The 19,289-nt window shown below is 35.7% G+C and overlaps 1 protein-coding gene across 1 annotated transcript; it reads right to left on the bottom strand.

The window, feature by feature from the left end:
• Positions 1–12,852: 12,852 nt before the first annotated feature.
• LOC131631956 (probable alpha,alpha-trehalose-phosphate synthase [UDP-forming] 9) lies at positions 12,853–17,835 on the bottom strand. The gene is made up of 4 exons (XM_058902720.1): positions 17,678–17,835; positions 14,036–16,044; positions 13,680–13,953; positions 12,853–13,568 (listed from the first exon to the last, which is right to left on the bottom strand). Exons 2-4 carry the CDS (start codon positions 16,006–16,008, stop codon positions 13,236–13,238), a joined length of 2,580 nt encoding a protein of 859 aa, XP_058758703.1. The 5' UTR covers positions 16,009–16,044; positions 17,678–17,835; the 3' UTR covers positions 12,853–13,235.
• Between the last annotated feature and the right edge of the window lie 1,454 nt (positions 17,836–19,289).

Raw genomic sequence — 19,289 nt, 5'->3', positions numbered from 1 at the left:
GCGTTCAGAATATCCAAGAAGGAAACACTTTTGTGCCTTAGAATCAAACTTACCAATATGATCTTTAGTATTCAGAATGAAACAAACACATCCAAAAGGATGAAAATATGAAATGTTGGGCTTTCTGTTCTTCCACAATTCATAAGGAGTCTTATTTAGAATAGGTCTCATAGAGATTCTATTCTGAATATAACATGCAGTATTTATTGCTTCTGCCCAGAAGTGCTTAGCCATATTGGTTTCATTGATCATGGTTCTGGCCATTTCTTGTAGAGTCCTATTCTTTCGCTCTACAACTCCATTTTGCTGTGGAGTTCTAGGGCAAGAGAAATCATGGGCAATACCATTTTCTTTGAATAACTCCTCAAAGAATCTATTGTTAAATTCGCCACCATGATCACTTCTGACCTTTATGATTTTGCACTCCTTCTCAGATTGAATCTGAGTGCAGAATTCAAAGAACACTGAATGAGACTCATCCTTGTGTTTTAAGAACTTTACCCATGTCCAGCGGCTATAATCATCTACAATGACTAATCCATATTTCTTCCCTCTGACAGATGCTGTTTTGACTGGTCCAAACAGACAATGTGCAGAAGTTCTAGCGGCCTAGAGGAAGAGACAACATTCTTCGATTTGAATGCAGGTTTGGAGAACTTGCCCTTCTGACATGCTTCGCAAAGAGCATCTGATTTGTATTTCAGATTTGGGAGTCCTCTGACCAGATTTAGTTTGTTAATTTGAGAAATCTTTCTCAAACTAGCATGTCCTAATCTTCTGTGCCAGATCCATTGCTCTTTAGAAACAGACATAAGGCAAGTCACTTTCTGCTTCTCAAGATCAGAAAGATCAATCTTATAAATGTTGTTGTTTCTCTTGACTGTAAATAGGATTGAGCCATCCTTCTGACTTACAGCCTTGCAAGACTTTTGATTGAAGATTATGTCATAACCATTGTCACTTAATTGAGTTATGGATAATAAGTTATGCGCTAATCCTTCTACAAGAAGTACATTAGATATGGAAGGAGAGTTACCAATACTTATGGTTCCAGAGCCAAATATTTTGCCCTTCTGATCTCCTCCAAACTTGACTTCTCCACCAGACTTAAGCACCAGGTCTTGGAACATAGACCTTCTTCCCGTCATGTGTCGCGAGCACCTAGAGTCCAGGTACCATGACATGTTGTGCTTTGTCTTCTTTGCTGCCAAGGATATCTGCAACATAAATTATCTTCTCCTTAGGTACCCACAACTTCTTGGGTCCTTTCTTGTTAGTTTTCCTCAAGTTCTGATTGAACTTGGGTTTAGCATAATAAACAACAGGAGGTACGGCATGATATTCCTTAGGTTTAGCAGCATGATATTTTCTAGGTTGTGTCACATGCCTCTTAGTGTGTGTAGCATGAAAGCTTTTGGCATGTGAGTGGCCATATTAAAAAATCAGAACAGTTGACTTTTGGGTCAAAATCAGGTCGACCATTCCAAAATTGACTTTTGGTGGAAAATCGGTCAAAAAAAGTCAAAGAATGAATAAAATCAAGAGTTTGACAAAAGTTGCCAAAAATAGAAAAAAATCAAAAATGGAAAGTTTCATACTTAGAAAATATTTTGGCTCTTAAAAGTTTGATGATCAGTCCACTTCACCATCAGTTTACACGTGGCAAATGACATTTTTTGGAGACATTTCCAACATCAAAGTTGTTCCTCTCATGGAGGAGAACAACTTTGTAGTTGGACACTTTTCCATTTGAAGCTTGGTTGAAAAGATATTAAGGTTCAAAATTGGAAGTTTTCATTTAACACAAGTCATAAGGCTGGGCAAGAATTCTGGGCAGCGCAGTCATTTTAACAAACACATGGTGTGCCTACTTTGGGTCTGATTCTAGAGAAGTATAAATATCCTACAAACTCAAACTTGGTATACATCTACTCTCCTCCATTCCCTCTACACAATGAAAGAAGAAATGAATCAATCGAGTGGATACTGAATCAATTATGAGCCCCCAAAGTGGCACCCTCGCAAATCTCATGTATGTTGCACATCTGGCCAGGCCAAGAAACATGTCACGCGCGCAGCATTTATACAAACAGGTGGTGGGCCATATTTGCGCCCAGTTTTAGAAGATTAGAAGCGTCCACTTGATTCAAACGTGGTGTGTATTTACTCCTTCCCATGTCCTCTTTCAAAAGGCATAAAAATCAAAGATTTTGGGCATTTGTGGAACAAGAAATTAACCTCCAAACCCATGCACATGGAAGCTGACTTTGGCCAGAGGATATGCATGTCACGCGCGCAGAATACACAAAGATGCATCACTTATATTATTTCCATACAAGGCCATGCACAATGCTACACTACACTCACCCACACCTTAATTCTCCATGCACACTCACTCCATGTATAAAAGCAAAACCTCCACACCATAGCAGACACACACTCTCATTTTTTTGATTTCTCAAAAAACTGTCTCCTCACTCTCTTCTTCTCTCTTCGTCTCTCTCTCCTCCATCACTCACCTTCAAAAAGTTTGTTACATCTTGTAACAAACTTTAACAAACTCCTCATCCATCAACCAATCACCACCATAGCCACCACTCTCCACCACCATCATCATCACCGTGGTCTAACTTCTCTCACAACATCATCACCTTCACCTTGTAACCACCGTGGCAACAACCATCACTTCCATCATCATCATCTTCTCCACGTAACCTTCAACTCCACATAACCTTCAAGACCTGTCATCATCATTCTGTTACTTCCAAGATCCATCTCTGCAAACTAATGTGAGCTCATTCCCTAGTCAAGGATTTACGTGAGAGGTTCACAACAAGTGTAAGCATCATCAACACCAAAGGCTCAGATCTGTGAAGCTTCTCTCTGCTTTCGTTACAAGATCTCAAAACAAGTAAGCCTCACAACCTCACTCAGCATGCATAGATGATAACCTTAGGTCATATAGAGTCGGTTGTGTGTTTTAGATCTCACTACTTGGTATGATTCTTGGACTTGTTGTTAAAGATTGTTCCTTCAAAATCGCTGAGCATATTTGAACTAAGAATGGAGATATGAACTTTTGTATAGCATTAGTTTGTATTTTAGCAAGATTCCGGTGACTTAGGGTTTTAGGTTTGATCACGGTTTGAATGTTAGAGAAAGAGTTAATAAAATCTAAAGCCAGATTCGTGCTCAGCATGAAAATCCGAAGGGAGTAGTGTGTCATTCTCTTATTTCTGGGCGAATCGCGGTGTAGCTCCGGCGAGGTCGATCGCAGAAGATGACCGGAGGTGGCTCTCCGGCATCTGTTTTGTTGTTCACGTTTTCAATCCTCTCTGCTTGCGTGGCACGCTCTAATTGGATTCTGATTCCCATTTAATTGCAGTTTTGTCCATATTCATATGATTGAGCTATGCGGTGTTAAATTCTGATTGGCCCCGACTACTGTTTTGTCTTTTTGCAACTTAAATCACATTGAACCAATTGATATCATGTTTATTTCACTAGTGTCACGTTGATAAAAAACAAACCACATGCTAATAATAATCATATGCTAAAAAGAATGATCACATGCCTAAATAAATGCTGGAATAATGAACAAGTGGAAGTGAGCGTTGGGCCACATATTCTGGGCCTGGAACCTTTTCTGAATCTCACCCCTTTGTTGCTAATGCACCGCCATTCTGGACTGGGCCTCTGAGCGCTAATGCTCTTCACACCCCCCTAAATCAGGCCTTGTTTTTGCTTATAGCTCATTTTAGTTCAGTTAGAAAGCTGTTAATGCACCCCTCTGATAGTTCAGTTCTAGTTTATTTTTTAATTTTGTTTTTTTTACTTTTAATTCATAAATCTTTTTAACTCAAATATAAAAATGTATAAAAAATGATTTTAGGTATTTTAGAGTGTGTGAATAATTGTCTTGATTTTTGTTGATTTTTTTTAATTGTTTTCGATACCTTTAATAAATCATTTCTTTGACAATATACTTGTATTTTTTGCTTTGATTCATTTTTGTAAATAATTTTGGATAGAATTTTAATTGAATCCCTTTTGTTTGCTTTATATGTTCCTTGATGAACCGTGTAGCTTTGTCTATTATTTTTAGTGCTTTTATGCAACATATTGATTATTAGACTTAGATTAGAATAACAATTAGATTAGAAAGTAGGTTAGTTCCCTTTTTCATTCTTTTTTCTTTTCAACTTTTAAAATACTTAATACCGACAAGGATCATACCGTTACTATTTTTCATAGTAGGAAATAAATGATTGGGGCGTAGGCCCCGATGTATGTTCTTTTCTACTTAGCGGAAAAGAAATGATTGAGGTGTGAGGCCTCGGTGTATTTCTTAACCGTTATTTAGAGAAACGATTGTGGCGTAGGCCTCGATGTGCATTCTCTAAATATTCACAAAAAAAACTTCTTTTTGTATTTCTTTTCTACTTAGCGGAAAAGAAATGATTGAGGTGTGAGGCCTCAGTGTATTTCTCGCTATTTAGAGAAACGATTAAGGTGTAGGCCTTGATGTGCATTCTCTAAATACTCAAAAAACAAAAACTCTTTTTGGTATGATCTAAGTCACAAAATAAATTCCCTTAAAAAACACCAACCAAAAACCACTTAAAACATTAATAAATGGTCAGACTTAAAGCAAAGTAAGGAAGTGATGTGAAACCTTGTAGTGGGTTTTGTCATCATGGAATTACCCTAAAAGACACAAACCAATCTTCTCTCTTCTCTCTCTTGCCTCGTATGGCATTCTTAAGGGCATTGTTATTTCCGCTCGAATGCATCGTAGGTCGTCCCCTTATGCAAGAGCGTGAACGTTAACTCCGCCCAACTAAGAAACACAAAAAACAAACAGAAAATCTTGAGCCGAGCTACGGTAACTCTGATTCCTGAAAAGGATACGTAGGCAGTGGGGTAGGGCCCGTGCGAATACAATTCTTTATTTTCCCTACATTTTGCATTCATTCGCATATAGACATAGACATAGTACACACCCTTTAGATAGAAACAAACATAGGTGGATAACATCGAGTACGATGGGCGCGAGGGGTGCTAATACCTTCCCCCCGCGTAACCGACTCCCGTACCTAGATTCTCTGGTCGCAAGACCCTGTTCCTTCCTTTGTTAGGTTTTCTTATATTCCTTTCCCTTATGGGATAAATATATTGGTGGCGACTCTGTTCATTTTTCGCGAGCGTGCGACATGACCAGATTTAGTTTGTTAATCTGAGAAATCTTTCTCAAACTAGCATGTCCTAATCTTCTGTGCCAGACCCATTGCTCTTCAGAAACAGACATAAGGCAAGTCACTTTCTGCTTCTCAAGATCAGAAAGATCAATCTTATAAATGTTGTTGTTTCTCTTGCCTGTAAATAGGATTGAGCCATCCTTCTGACTTACAGCCTTGCAAGACTTTTGATTGAAGATTATGTCATAACCATTGTCACCTAATTAACTTATGGACAATAAGTTATGGGCTAATCCTTCTACAAGAAGTACATTAGATATGGAAGGAGAGTTACCAGTACTTATGGTTCCAGAGCCAATTATTTTGCCCTTCTGATCTCCTCCAAACTTGACTTCTCCACCAGACTTAAGCACCAGGTCTTGGAACATAGACCTTCTTCCCGTCATGTGTCGCGAGCACCCAGAGTCCAGGTACCATGACATGTTGTGCTTTGTCTTCTTTGCTGTCAAGGATATCTGCAACAGAAATTATCTTCTCCTTAGGTACCCACAACTTCTTGGGTCCTTTCTTGTTAGTTTTCCTCAAGTTCTGATTGAACTTGGGTTTAGCATAAGAAACAACAGGAGGTACGGCATGATATTCCTTAGGTTTAGCAGCATGATATTTTCTAGGTTGTGTCACATGCTTCTTAGTGTGTGTCGCATGAAAGCTTTTGGCATGTGAGTAGCCATATTTGAACTGATCATACAATGGCTTGTATGTGATTTTCATATCATCTACAGGTTCAAATTTGTGTGGGGTATCACCCTCATAGCCAACGCCAATCCTTTTGTTTCCAGAAACACCATATGTCATAGAAGCAAGATGACTTCTGCCAATACTTCTAGGTAGAAACTTTCTGAAGCTCGAGTCATATTCTTTCAGAATATGATTGAGACTAGGAATGGATTTTTCTTATTCAGAAGGAGATCCAATATCTTTGGATAATTTTAAAAAAATTTCCTTCAGTTCAGAATTTTCCACTTCCAGCTTCTTAGTTTCAGAATCAAATAGCTTTTTCAGCTTTTTGTATTTGATACTAAGATGAGCCTTGAGTTCCAGAAGTTCTGTTAAACTGGAAACTAACTCTTCTCTAGATAGTTCAGAAAATACCTCTTCAGAATCTGATGTAGATTCTGATCCATCATCAATTGTGGCAATCAGTGCAATGTTTGCCTGCTCGCCTTCAGAGTCTGATTCTGATTCTGAATCTGAGTCATCCCATGTTGCCATAAGACCTTTCTTCTTATGAAACTTCTTCTTGGGATTCTCCTTCTGAAGTTTTGGACACTCATTCTTGTAGTGACCAGGCTCATTGCATTCATAGCACGTGACCTTCTTCTTGTCAGATCTTCTGCTTCCAGAAGATTCTCCTTTTTCAAGCTTCTTAGAACTTCTGAAGTTCTTGAACTTCCTATGCTTGCTTTTCCAGAGTTGGTTTACCCTTCTGGAGATCATGGACAGTTCATCTTCTTCTTCTGATTCTGATTCTTCAGAATCTTGTTCTTCTGCCTGAAAAGCGTTAGTGCATTTTTTAAAATTAGATTTTAATGCAATAGACTTACCTTTCTTCTGAGGTTCATTAGCATCCAGCTCTATTTCATGACTCCTCAGAGCACTGATCAATTCTTCAAGAGAGACTTCATTCAGATTCTTGGCAATTTTGAAAGCAGTCACCATAGGACCCCATCTTCTTGGCAAGCTTCTGATGATCTTCTTGACATGATCAGCCTTGGTGTATCCCTTGTCAAGAACTCTTAATCCAGCAGTTAGCATTTGAAATCTTGATAACATTTTCTCAATGTTTTCATCATCCTCCATCTGAAGGCTTCATATTTCTGGATCAAGGCAAGAGTTTTGGTCTCCTTGACTTGGGCGTTTCCTTCATGAGTCATTTTCAGTGACTCATATATATCATAGGCAGTTTCCCTGTTAGATATCTTCTCATATTCAGCATGAGAGATAGCATTCAGCATTACAGTCCTACACTTGTGATGATTTTTGAATAGCTTCTTTTGATCATCACTCATCTCTTGTCTTGAGAGCTTTACACCCCTAGCTTTCCCTGGATGTTTGTAACCATCCACCAGAAGATCCCATAAGTCACCGTCTAAACCAAGAAAGTAACTTTCGATTTATCTTTCTAATATTCAAAGTTTTCACCATCGAGTACTGGTGGTCTAGTGTAGCCATTGTTACCATTTCCATTGTATTGCTCAGCAGAGCCAGATGTAGATGTAGGTGTTGGAGTTTCACCAGCCATCTTGACTTAAGCGTTTTTCTCTTCCTGAATCTTTTCTAAACACGGTTAAGTGCTTGCACCTTAGAACCGGTGCTCTGATGCCAATTGAAGGATAGAAAAACACTTAGAAAGGGGGGGTTTGAATAAGTGTAGCTTTAAAACTCTTAAGATAAAAACAATTTGCACAATGATTTTTATCCTGGTTCGTTGTTAACTAAACTACTCCAGTCCACCCCCTTGGAGTGATTTACCTCACTTGAGGATTTAATCCACTAATCACACAAGATTACAATGGTTTTCCACTTAGATAACCTCTAAGTCTTCTAGAGTATTCTGATCACAACCTGATCACTCTAGGAACACAATGCTTAGATACCCTCTAAGACTTTCTAGAGAATCCGATCACAACTTGATCTTCTCTAGTTCTTTACAAATGAATGTAAACAAATTCTTACAAGAGTATTACAATGCTTCTTAAAAGCTATGATCACAACTGTGATATTTCTCTTAAAGTTTAAGCTTAATCTCACTAAGATATTACAACATTAATGAAGTGAGGATGAAGATGAAGTTTGAGAGCTTTTAGAATTTGACAGCGTTTCTGTATGTTTGCGCAAAGTGTTGTATTCAGCTTCTCATCGGAACTTCTATTTATAGGCGTTTAAGAAGATGACCGTCGGGAGCATTTAATGTGTTGCGTGATCCGTACAGCATTGCATTTAATGTTTCACTCTTTTGTCAACTACCTCGAACCTTGCTTTTCCTGCTTTAACTGACGTTGCCTTTAATAGCTTCTAAAGTTCCTTTTGTAAGTCAGCGTAGCCTACCATCTTGTACTTGCTTCTGATCTGATGTTTGTATAAACCACGTTTGAATATAATTAGAGTCAAACAGCTTGGTGCAGAGCATCTTCTTGTCTTCTGACCTTGAAGTGCTTCTAGCGTGATACCATGAGAACTTAGTGCTTCTGCTTCTGATCTCAAGTTCTTCTGATGCTTCAGTAGACCATGTTCTGATTCTGCTTGACCATCTTCTGATGTCTTGCGAGAGCATGTTCTGATGTTGCATACTTGAACCTTCTGAATCAGTGCTTCTTGCGCTGATTTTGTGCATACTCTTTATATATTTCCTTAAATGGAAATTGCATAGGATTAGAGTACCACATTATCTCAAGCAAAATTCATATACATTGTTATCATCAAAACTAAGAATATTGATCAGAACAAATCTTGTTCTAACAGCTGCTTACCGGGCACGAATGTGCCTCGTGGTCGGTTGTCCTAGGCGTCTGCCCGGAGCGGTCTGGAGGAGGCTTCCACATGTGGTCCAAAGCGCCTTGGGCCGAAGGTTGGATTGGCCCAATTAGATTTATTGGGTCGGCCCAGAACACCTACCATTACTATAAAGTTGAGCATGCACTATACAACTAACTCCTCTATGTTTTTTTTGGAATGGGAGAAAACTACAAAATTTTGTTCCGACAAGAGGATTACAGCAAGGTGACCCCCCCCTTTCACCCTATTTCTTTGTTATTTGCATGGAATTTTTATCACAGACAATCATCAGGGCAATCAAAGAAGGCCATTGGAAACCTTTCAGGTTATCTCGTAATGGACCCCCTCTATCAAATTTATTTTTTGTTAATGATATGAAAGTTTCTAACTCCTAGGCAGAGATCATTTATGATATCTTGAATTGTTTTGCCATGTTTTCTGGCCTTAAAGCGAATGCTGCTAAATCAAATGTGTTCTTCTTCGCTACCATTAAGAGGAGTAAAATGGATTTAATTGCCTCCAACACATATATCAACTGAACTCTTACTCAAGAACAATATTCGGGTTTCCCTATGTTGCATAGTCATCTTCAACGGAAGGACTTTGAGTTCCTAGAGAAGAAAATAAATGGCCGGATAAATTAAACAATCCTGGTCATTTGACTCTTGTTAGTCTGTCCTGAATTCATCCCAAATTATTATATGCAAGTGGCTTAGCTACCTCAACCAACTTGTGATTTTATTGATAGAATGGTTAGGAATTTTTATGAAAAGGTGATTCAAACTCTGGTGTGCATCTCTTTGGCTGTAATAAAATCACTAATCCCAAAAATTTAGGTGGTCTTGGGATCCGGAAAGCAAGAGAGGTTAATACTTCTATGTTGGATAAGTTAGTTTGGGGTTTCCGCCAGGATTGTGATTTCCTATGGGTCCATGTTTTGAAGCATAAGTATCTTAATAAGGAAACGTTCTTAATATGAAAAAGAAACTAGGGTCAGTTACTTAAAATGCAATTATGAAAGCTCTATATGCTCTTAAAAATAGCTTTAAATTTAGATTGGGGGATAGAAACCCCTCTTTTTTGTTTTTCCAATTGGTTTGGGGGTACAAAAGTTAGCGGAGCAAGTTCTCTAGGTGGATATCCACGATCTAGAAATGCGAAAGAATGATGTTTACTTGGATGAGAATTGAAACGCCAGCTTATTATATACTAATATTCCTCTGGTTGTTTGTGACCGACTAAAAGTGCTTCCCATATGTTTGAGTTCTCTGGTGTCTGATCGATTAACCTAGAAATTTAGATTGTATCTATACTGCTCGAAATGGTTATAACTGGCTCAACAGACTTTAATTTATTCAGAATACAAGAAATAATAACACTTGGAAATGGGTGTGGCATATTCCTCCTTCTGAAAAGATCAAAATTTCCTTATGGACGCCTTTATGTAAGCCCTTTCCTACGAGATCGATGTTGTGTTATCGTGGTATGCTCCAGAGGAATCTATGTCCTAGATACAATTAGAACGCTGAGACAACTTTACACTTCCTGAGAGATTGTGAATTTGCTACTCGCTTTTGGAAATCTATTGGCTTCTTGGGCCCACTATTCTTCCAAGGGAATAATTTATATGATTGGATTAGACATGACATCGATGACGACTTTATCTTTGTCATGCGAATGAAGGGGTATCTTCTTATACTTTAAAACTCACCATACTAATTTGTTAGTTAAATATTTTCTCAAGCATAATCTGTCTCATCCAACAAAAACGATCACGTGGAATGCACACGAAGGTAGTAATATAATTTTGAATGTAATGGCAGTAGCTTCGATAATTCCAGCGTCTTGAATTTTTGTGGATAGAATTGAAATGCTAATGGTACTTAGGTCCATGGTTTTGCGAGTAATATTAATTATTCCAATATCCTTAATGTTGAGGTGATGGCGCTATATTATAATTTATGTATGATTTGAGAACTTATCTTCAACTCTACTATCAAACTTATCTCAGAGTCTATTAATATTTGAAATCACTATGTCGCGATTATTCACATCATTAAAGGACTTCTCTCTAGAGTACATCAAATTCAAATATTTCACACTCTGAAATAGGGGAACGTGTGTGCTGACTATCTAACAAAACATAGGACTGACAATAAAGTGGCGTACCGGTCTTTTACGAAACCTCCTGTAAAAATTATCACTCTCCTATTAACGATGCTGGTGAGACTTTATTTTTATAAATAATTTCTTACTTTTTTTCTTTCTTTTCCTTCTCCCACTTGTAAAGATAAAGAAATAGATATACACATTTCTTCATCTCTTCATTGTTGAATAAAGATCTAGTTAGGATCTCTGATTTTTCTATAATTTTATGTGCTTTAATTCTTTAATGTCTTAAATTTTTTATAAAAAAAAAAAATACTCATGTCGTGTTCTTTTTAATTGCAGTTTTGACTATTGTTGGTTCTTTTATAAAAAAAAAAAATGACGATGGTTTTGGTATGACCACTCATCTCTACAAAATTTGGTGAGAAGTCACCATTCTTACCAATTTATCATTGGTAAGTTTAAAACATGCTATAAATGTTCTAGGTCAACTACCTTTTAAAATGGAATGTTAACACTATGAGTCTATGATGCTGGATAATTGCCTCCAGAAACTTTATGATTTTTTTATGCTCTGTTTCTTTTTTTGGTGATGAAATTTTTTAGTTGATTTTCTTTAGAAATATTTCTGTAATTTTTTCCGGTGGTAATGTGATAGTGAAGAGGAATATGAATTCGGTCAAAATTTAAGGTGAAAAAGAATATAACTATATATTTTTATTTTTTGTAGGAAATGAGTTATAGTTCATATCATATACAAAAGTTGGTGGTGCAACCTTGTGTTTCCAAGGCAAGAAATGCTTGTTGAATAGTAATAATGTTCAATAAATCTCCGTCGGGTTAGCCTGCTTTTCCAGCATCATGGCTCAGGTTCGTTTCATCGGTAACAACTCCTCTATGTATGCTTCTTCTTTCATAGCTGATTTCGTATTCTTAAATTTTTTCGAATTTCGTTGAATTATCCTCGGGCCCCAGTCCTTTGGCAGCCCCCTATTTTGGATTGGGTTAAATGTAATTGTGATGGTTCTTATGATAACAATGCTAGTGGTTGTGGCGGTATTTTCATAAACTCTCTCGGCAACTTTCTTTTAGCTTTTGCCGAGTCTACTTCGGATCCTAATTCCTTACATTCGGAATTCTCTGTCGTTTTTAGAGTCATTGAGCTAGCTAGAGATAGAGCATGTTTGAAGCTTTGGATTGAGAGTGATTCTTCTATTGTGGTCCAAACTTTTTCAAAGGATACTTTGGTTCCTTGGCAGCTTAGAAATAGGTGGTTAAAGTGTAGAAGTATTATATGGAACATGTCTTTTGTGATTACTCATATCTTTCGAGAAGGTGCTGAATTTTTTGCTAACTTTTTTGCTGGACTTGGTCGCACGGCTCTTTCTCTTTTTGATGCCATCCCTCTAGCTATTAGATGTGATTTTGTAAAAAAATAGATTAAGGATGAACTTTTACAGATTTACTGGTCCTTGAGAAGGTTTTGGCCTAGTCCCCTCTCTCCTTTTTATGTATCTTTAAAGAATAATTATTAATTATCATCTGTTTATTTTACCAAACTATGTCTTTTTATTAATAGTTTAACCAATCATTTTATAGAATATTTTGATGTATTTTTTCCAAAATTATTTTACTAAATCAAAATAAATTAAATTTAAAATAAAGATATACTGGAAAACAAAATTTTAACAACTTAAAATTGCGTAGACAAGAGTTTTTAAACAAGTAATTTTGTCAATATTAAATAAATAAAAAAAACTACCTAGTTTTTACTGTTTAAATTAGTTTCTTCAAAATTTTGTTTGCCACAACAATAATCTTGGCATCATATGTTTTTATTTTATACTTAATTTATTTTCATTAGTAAAATTAATTTAAAAAAGTACATTATGTAGCAGGATTTACGTTTTGGAATTACTAGACAATAGCTATAGCGCAACTTCCCCAATACTTATTTTTCTCATCAAAGACAAGCACACGATTGAAGAGATTTCAAACCAGAATAGAATTATGTATTGTAACAAAATACTGTAAACTATACATGTTTGAAGTTTTGATGCTCCTCTCTCAGTACAAGCAACAGAACTGGTCCAAAAAATTAAAGCACAACTAAACCTCAATGCGGCACCAGTAAATATATCAATTGATGTTACCCATGTACAAGAGAATAAATGTCAGATCATGTATGAACCACACCACAACCTTCCCGATGCCATGTAAACCGGTTCAGGAGCACAAAAAGAATCTGATCCACAATGGCCAAGTCGCACTATTCGTTGTCGTCAGGTTAATGATTAATAATACCCAAAAATTTCTGATTCGCAGGATCAGAATCCACGCATATAATGAACCAATAATGCTGTTTTGCCCTTCCTATGAAACTATGCTCTCAAAAGATACCTGGAATTGGGCATGATGATGATGCTTGGGCTTTGGATTTGATGAGGATGCAAGGCCTTGAAGTAACCTCACGACATCGGCAGTATCATCAAGAAAATACTTGGCCTTGCTCGGCTTCCTTCCAACAGTGCAGGCAAAAATCTCTGGGGCGGATGGTAAAGATGGGCACGAGACTGTACTCAAAATGCTTTCAAACATGTCTTCATCAGACCTATCATCTCCTATGCACATCACGAAATCTGGCGGATTACCACCATTAACCATATTCAAAAGAACTTTCTCAGCTACCAACCCTTTGGTCACTCCCTGCAGAGAGTAAATCCACAACATTGATCAAAACAATTCAAGCTTTTGAGTTTCATTTAATATAAAAAATAGTAGAGGAAGATGAGGGGAAAGGAATATGAAAAACTCTACCTGTGGCTTAACTTCAACAATATGCTGGCCTCTCTTAACAAGTGCCGGTTCATTAGCAAGAACACTTTCCAAGTGATCCAACAATTCTTTGGCTTGGCAGGAACCAAAATCAGGGTCTGCATCTTGATGATGCCACACCAAAGCACTTTCCTTAATTTCAATATTAGATCCATCAGTTGCTTCTGTATATGACTGCATGACAGGCTCCACTATCTGTTTCCAATCAAGGTCCGCAGACAAGTGACTGGTTTCCCATTCGGAGTCGCTATTCCACCTGCAGATGTAAAATACATTAGCATTATAATTTTTCTATTATCTTTAAGGCCAGAGGAAGAAACAACTGCAACAATACTTACCTTAGAAAGTACCCATGTTCAGCTGCAAGTCCCAGCATTTTGCATGAAGCAAACCAGTCACTCAGAGAATCTCTTGCTCTTCCACTAACAATGAATACAATATTCTTGCTATCATTACACAGAGCATTAAGCACAGATATGACTTCAGCGCTGGGGGTTTTATTAATGGAAGTTTGTGGTACAATAGTGCCATCATAATCAAGAAAGATGGCCCTTCTTTTGGTTCTTTTGTAAGCTGATACAATATGGTCAATGGACAGCTTTCTAAAACCATGAGAAAGAGAAATAACTCTGAATCCCAACCCCAAACCAATTCCCCAGCACCTTTTAGTGTAATGATCTTTGCAGGCTCTCTCCAAATCCTGCATAAAACTGCGTGCCCAATATGCCACATCGTGAGAACTTACATAACGATAGTGTTTCTCATGGCGCAACTTTTTCTCCGAATCTCTCATGGTGAGAGCCAAATTCAGAGCATCAGCAACTGCATCTATATCCCAGGGATTGACCCTGATAGCCCCACTCAGAGAAGGTGAACAGCCAATGAACTCGGATACAACAAGCATGCTTGTACGAGGAGAATCACTCTGCCTACCCATAGCTTCATCCAGCTTTGCAGTTCCCTGTCTGCAGACAATATATTTGTATGGGACTAAGTTCATCCCATCTCTCACAGCATTGACAATGCAGCACTCGGCTACAGCATAATAGGCACTCTTCTCAAAGCGAGGAACAGGGCGGTCAATGATAATGACTGGTTGATAATGACTAGAACCATAATTAGCATTGATCCTCTGAGCAATTAAATATGCTTCCTTCTTTGCTTCCTGAACATCCTTCCCTGAACCCCTTGCGGGATTTACAATTTGAACAAGGACAACTTTTCCCTGCAAATCTGGATTCTGCTGCAGCAGCTGCTCCACTGCTAGAAATTTCAGATTGATACCCTTAAAAATATCCATGTCGTCAACCCCAAGAATAACTTTTCTATCCTTAAACTCTTCCTGGATCTCTTTTAGCTTAGTGGATGTAGAAGGAAGATTTAATACAGAATCAAGCCTACCCATATGAATGCCTACGGGCAAAATTTTGATAAATATAGTGCGGCCAAAGTAATCAAGTCCTATATGCCCTCGCTTAGATTCATAATCCAGGCCTAGCATTCTACTGCAGCATGAAAGAAAGTGGCGAGCATAATCAAATGTATGAAAACCAATTAAATCTGAATTCAACAATCCCTTGAGAATTTCATCCCTTACAGGCAAAGTTCGGTAAATTTCAGAAGATGGGAAAGGACTGTGAAGAAAGAATCCAAGTTTAACTCTATTAAATCGTTTCCTCAAGAAAGTAGGCAAAACCATCAAGTGATAATCATGAACCCAAACAAAATCATCATCAGGATTAATCACTTCCATGACTTTGTCAGCAAATATTTTGTTTGCAGAAACATAAGCTTGCCAAAGCACACGGTCGAAGCGATCACCGTGATCTGAGCATATGGGTAGCATATAATGGAACAGGGGCCAGAGCTGCTGCTTACAAAAACCAAGATAGAACTTTTTCTGCAGATCATGTGGTAGAAAGGTAGGCACACAATTAAAATCATCCAGTAATCTCTGAGCAACTTCATCCTGCTCACTAGCATCTATCTCAGCTTTGAGAGAACCCACATAGATCACCTCAGTATCAGAAGAAAAACCATCTTTTAATTGTAATAGAATTGAATCTTCATCCCAACTGAAACACCATTTAGCAGTATCAATATCTCTTTTAGCCTGCAGAGGCAACATGTTTGCCACAATGATTTTCCGCTCCCGACATCCAGAGGAACTAACGTCTGATTCACCATCCAGGTCAGAAATAATTCCAGGAACAGTCATAACCCTTGGAAGAGTTCTTGGGGTGTGAGGAATATCAAGCAAGTCTCCTCCACCAGCTAAATCTAAGAGATTAGCATAGGATCTTGATGCCATTACTTGTCACTTGGACCTTTCTTCAATATCTTCTTTCTGTCAATTCATACAAATAAATAAATAAACACAACAGTTACAACAGACATCCAATGAATAATATGTCACGGGACCCCATGTAAAGATTTGACAGATACTGCATATATAATATATATTCGAAATAAATCTCATAATTCATTTCAGGCATATACACTAGCATGGTTCTCATATTGTTGGTTAATCAAACTACCTAGTCAAATGCTATTAGTGCATATTTAGTAATCAAAGCAGTTCATATGAATGGATTCTAAAACAAATAGCACCAGGGGGTGAAAATAGAAGAAAACATATGATACAAATAAGCAATAGTAGGTCAACCAGGAATACTATCTCGAAAACATGTAAATTTATCTGGAGAAAGAATTCGGAAAACATTAACTGAGCTCATTATCATTGCTGATGACTAGACAAAATTGTTGTACAAGCAATTATCATGCATTCATTTCTTTCAAGGCTCCCAAACTTAAAGAAAGAAACTTAACTAGTGAAACAGCAAAAATTAGGCCAAAAAAGAAAAACAAAAATGTGAACAACTACCAAAACTTAACATATATGAAGCCACATCCTTATTTTCTAACATTTTGTAAAACACAGTACCAAATGAATATCAGGTAAAAGAAGAAGACCTCTTTAATGTTGACATAAATATTTTTACATGACAATTTGCTTCTATCCAATTGATTATCCCAAAACATGAACCAACACAAACCAAAAAGATTGACTCACTTTGAACCCGATTGATAGTGTCACTTTTCCTCTCCACAATAGGTAGTTAGGCTAACTATAAATTACAAACAGATTCAACTCCCCACACATTACTGCTGTCAAACAGCAAAGGAGAATAATTCCCAGCAGCATAAAGGGTGTAAGAAACATTGAGTCAAGTTCACCCATCACTTTCGTTTGTAATACAACATATAAAATCACCAAAAAAGAAACCTTTTATTCAATATAAACAAATATGATAATCACCATATCCAAAAAAATCACAATGGTCCAAAAATTCCAATCCATGTACATTAATCAATCATACCCTACCACTTTCTTGCTGTAAAAAGAGCTTCACCCCCAATCAACCCCAACATAAACTTATCTAAACGAAAACCAAATAAAACTCGTTCCACTTTAAATCATCTCAACTATAACTTCCCAAACAAAAAAATCACAAAAAAAAAAAATTCACAAAGTATAACCAATTAACAAAAACAGTACAAAAAGCATAAAAAAAGTGCCTGCAACTGTTAGATCCCAACACGATGAAAAAAAAAATACAAAAACAAATCAAACATATCAAAACTCCAAAAACTCATACATAAACAAATTGAAGCTATAACTCGCATTACAAAACTCCAAAACTCCAAGTAAACGACGATGCCGTTTAACACAATTTTCTTCTGAGAACCAAACTCACACAACACAACTAGTATCCACAAAAATTACACACAAAACGAAACGATCGATAGCAAACAGTTACAAAAACAACAAAAAACAGCAAAATTAACAACAAAAAAGAAAAAAAATAACGCCAAACACTTCAATTCAAAGAACGGATCAGAAACAAAAACACAAAAAAAAAATATAGTTCAGTAGTGAGAACTCGGGATTCAGTTGATAGCTGTGATGAAGAACTTACCGGCGGCGACAGTTACAGCGAGATTCCGGTGGAAACGCGTAGTGATGAGAGAGAAAGTTTTAGAGAGAGAAAGTTTTTAGAGAGAGAGATATTTGAGTTTTGGAGAATGAAAGAACAAAATGAGAACGGCAACTGCAAGATTTTTGGTTTTATTATAATTTATATAAATTTTAGGGTCAATGAAGAATAAGGCACTCGATGGAATGGATATAGTTTTTAATTTTTAATTATTATTAATTATTATTATTTATTGGATTGGATTGGATTGGATAAAATTTTGATGCTTTTCTTTCCGAATTAAATAACTATTTATTTTTACCGTGGTTTGTTTTTCTAACCATGGTTCCGCTTCGCTGGTTTTTCTATTTTTATTAATTTTTTATTCTTTCTTTTCGAGAATATTTTCATTTATTGGACTCTGATTTAGTTTATTTACTTTTCGTGGAAAGAAAATATATTGTTTCTTTTTAAAAAAAAATTTTTGTTAGGTATTTTATTTCTAGCAAGAAAAATAAATTATTGTTTATGTGCGTGTGCGTGTGTTTTACATGAATTAGTGGATGATTCTTTATCCACATCTTTATCATTAGTGTGGTTGAATGTTTTATTTTATTCTTTACAAGTTTTCAAGTGTTATATTACAATTTATTTATCTTGAACCTAAAAAAGATGAGGGAAAGTGTATTATGAAAATGAAAGGTAATAAATGGATGGGAAAAAAAGTAAACATGGTTTTAATTTTATTAATTGTAAAATTTGGTTTAATTTTTTATAAAAGTAACTTTTGATTCTTAAGATTAATATATTGTGATAAATTTCTTTTACAAATAAACTTCTTTTGAGTGAAAGGTTATAAATATAAATGAATGAAGAAAAAAAAGTATGCATCATTTTAATTTTATTAATGGTAAGATTTGGTTTAATCTTTTAGAAAAGTAACTTTTGATTCTTAAGATTAATACATTGTGAATTATTATTAAATTAAATAATATATAATTATTATTTAATTTTAAATAAGTAAATATTAATTTTTGTGTTATGTGAAGTAAGTAAATAATAATCAATTAATTTAATATAACTCAATTAAATATTGATTAAATAATTTATATTTGATTAATTAAATTTAGAATTTATATTTTATTAATTTTATTTTTAAATTTATGTATTATTTGAAATAAGTAAATATTTATTTGTGTGTTATTTTAAATAAGTGAATAAATAAATAATAATCAACTAATTTAATATAATTCAATTCAATATTAATTTATTTATTTCTATTAGATTAATTATAACTAGGATTTATGTTTCATTAATTTTATTTTTAAATTTGTATATTATTTCAAATAAATAAATATTTATTAGTGTGTTATTTGAAATAATAAATAACTAAATATTTATTTTGAATTATTAAGTTAAGTTTTTATTATTAGAAATATTAATAATAAAAATTAATTGATATTACTGTAGAGTGATTACCATTTAATTTTAAGGGATTTGATTCAATATTTCATGAATAAAAAAATTATTTTTTTTAAAAAAATTCAGAATTATTAAATATTAATATAAATTATGAAAATTATCTTTCAATCATGTAGATTGGTCTAGTGATAAA

The sequence above is a fragment of the Vicia villosa genome, unplaced genomic scaffold, assembly GCF_029867415.1.
Source record: "Vicia villosa cultivar HV-30 ecotype Madison, WI unplaced genomic scaffold, Vvil1.0 ctg.000888F_1_1, whole genome shotgun sequence".
Lineage (NCBI taxonomy): Eukaryota > Viridiplantae > Streptophyta > Magnoliopsida > Fabales > Fabaceae > Vicia > Vicia villosa.
This window is presented reverse-complemented; position numbering and strand designations above follow the sequence as displayed.

Coding starts and splice junctions, on each gene's coding strand:
- LOC131631956 (XM_058902720.1), bottom strand. CDS start 16,008: ATGGCATCAAGATCCTATGCTAATCTCTTAGATTTAGCTGGTGGAGGA. Junction 13,954..14,035: donor GAACATGGGTACTTTCTAAG/GTAAGTATTGTT, acceptor TTACATCTGCAG/GTGGAATAGCGACTCCGAAT. Junction 13,569..13,679: donor TTGTTGAAGTTAAGCCACAG/GTAGAGTTTTTC, acceptor TACTCTCTGCAG/GGAGTGACCAAAGGGTTGGT.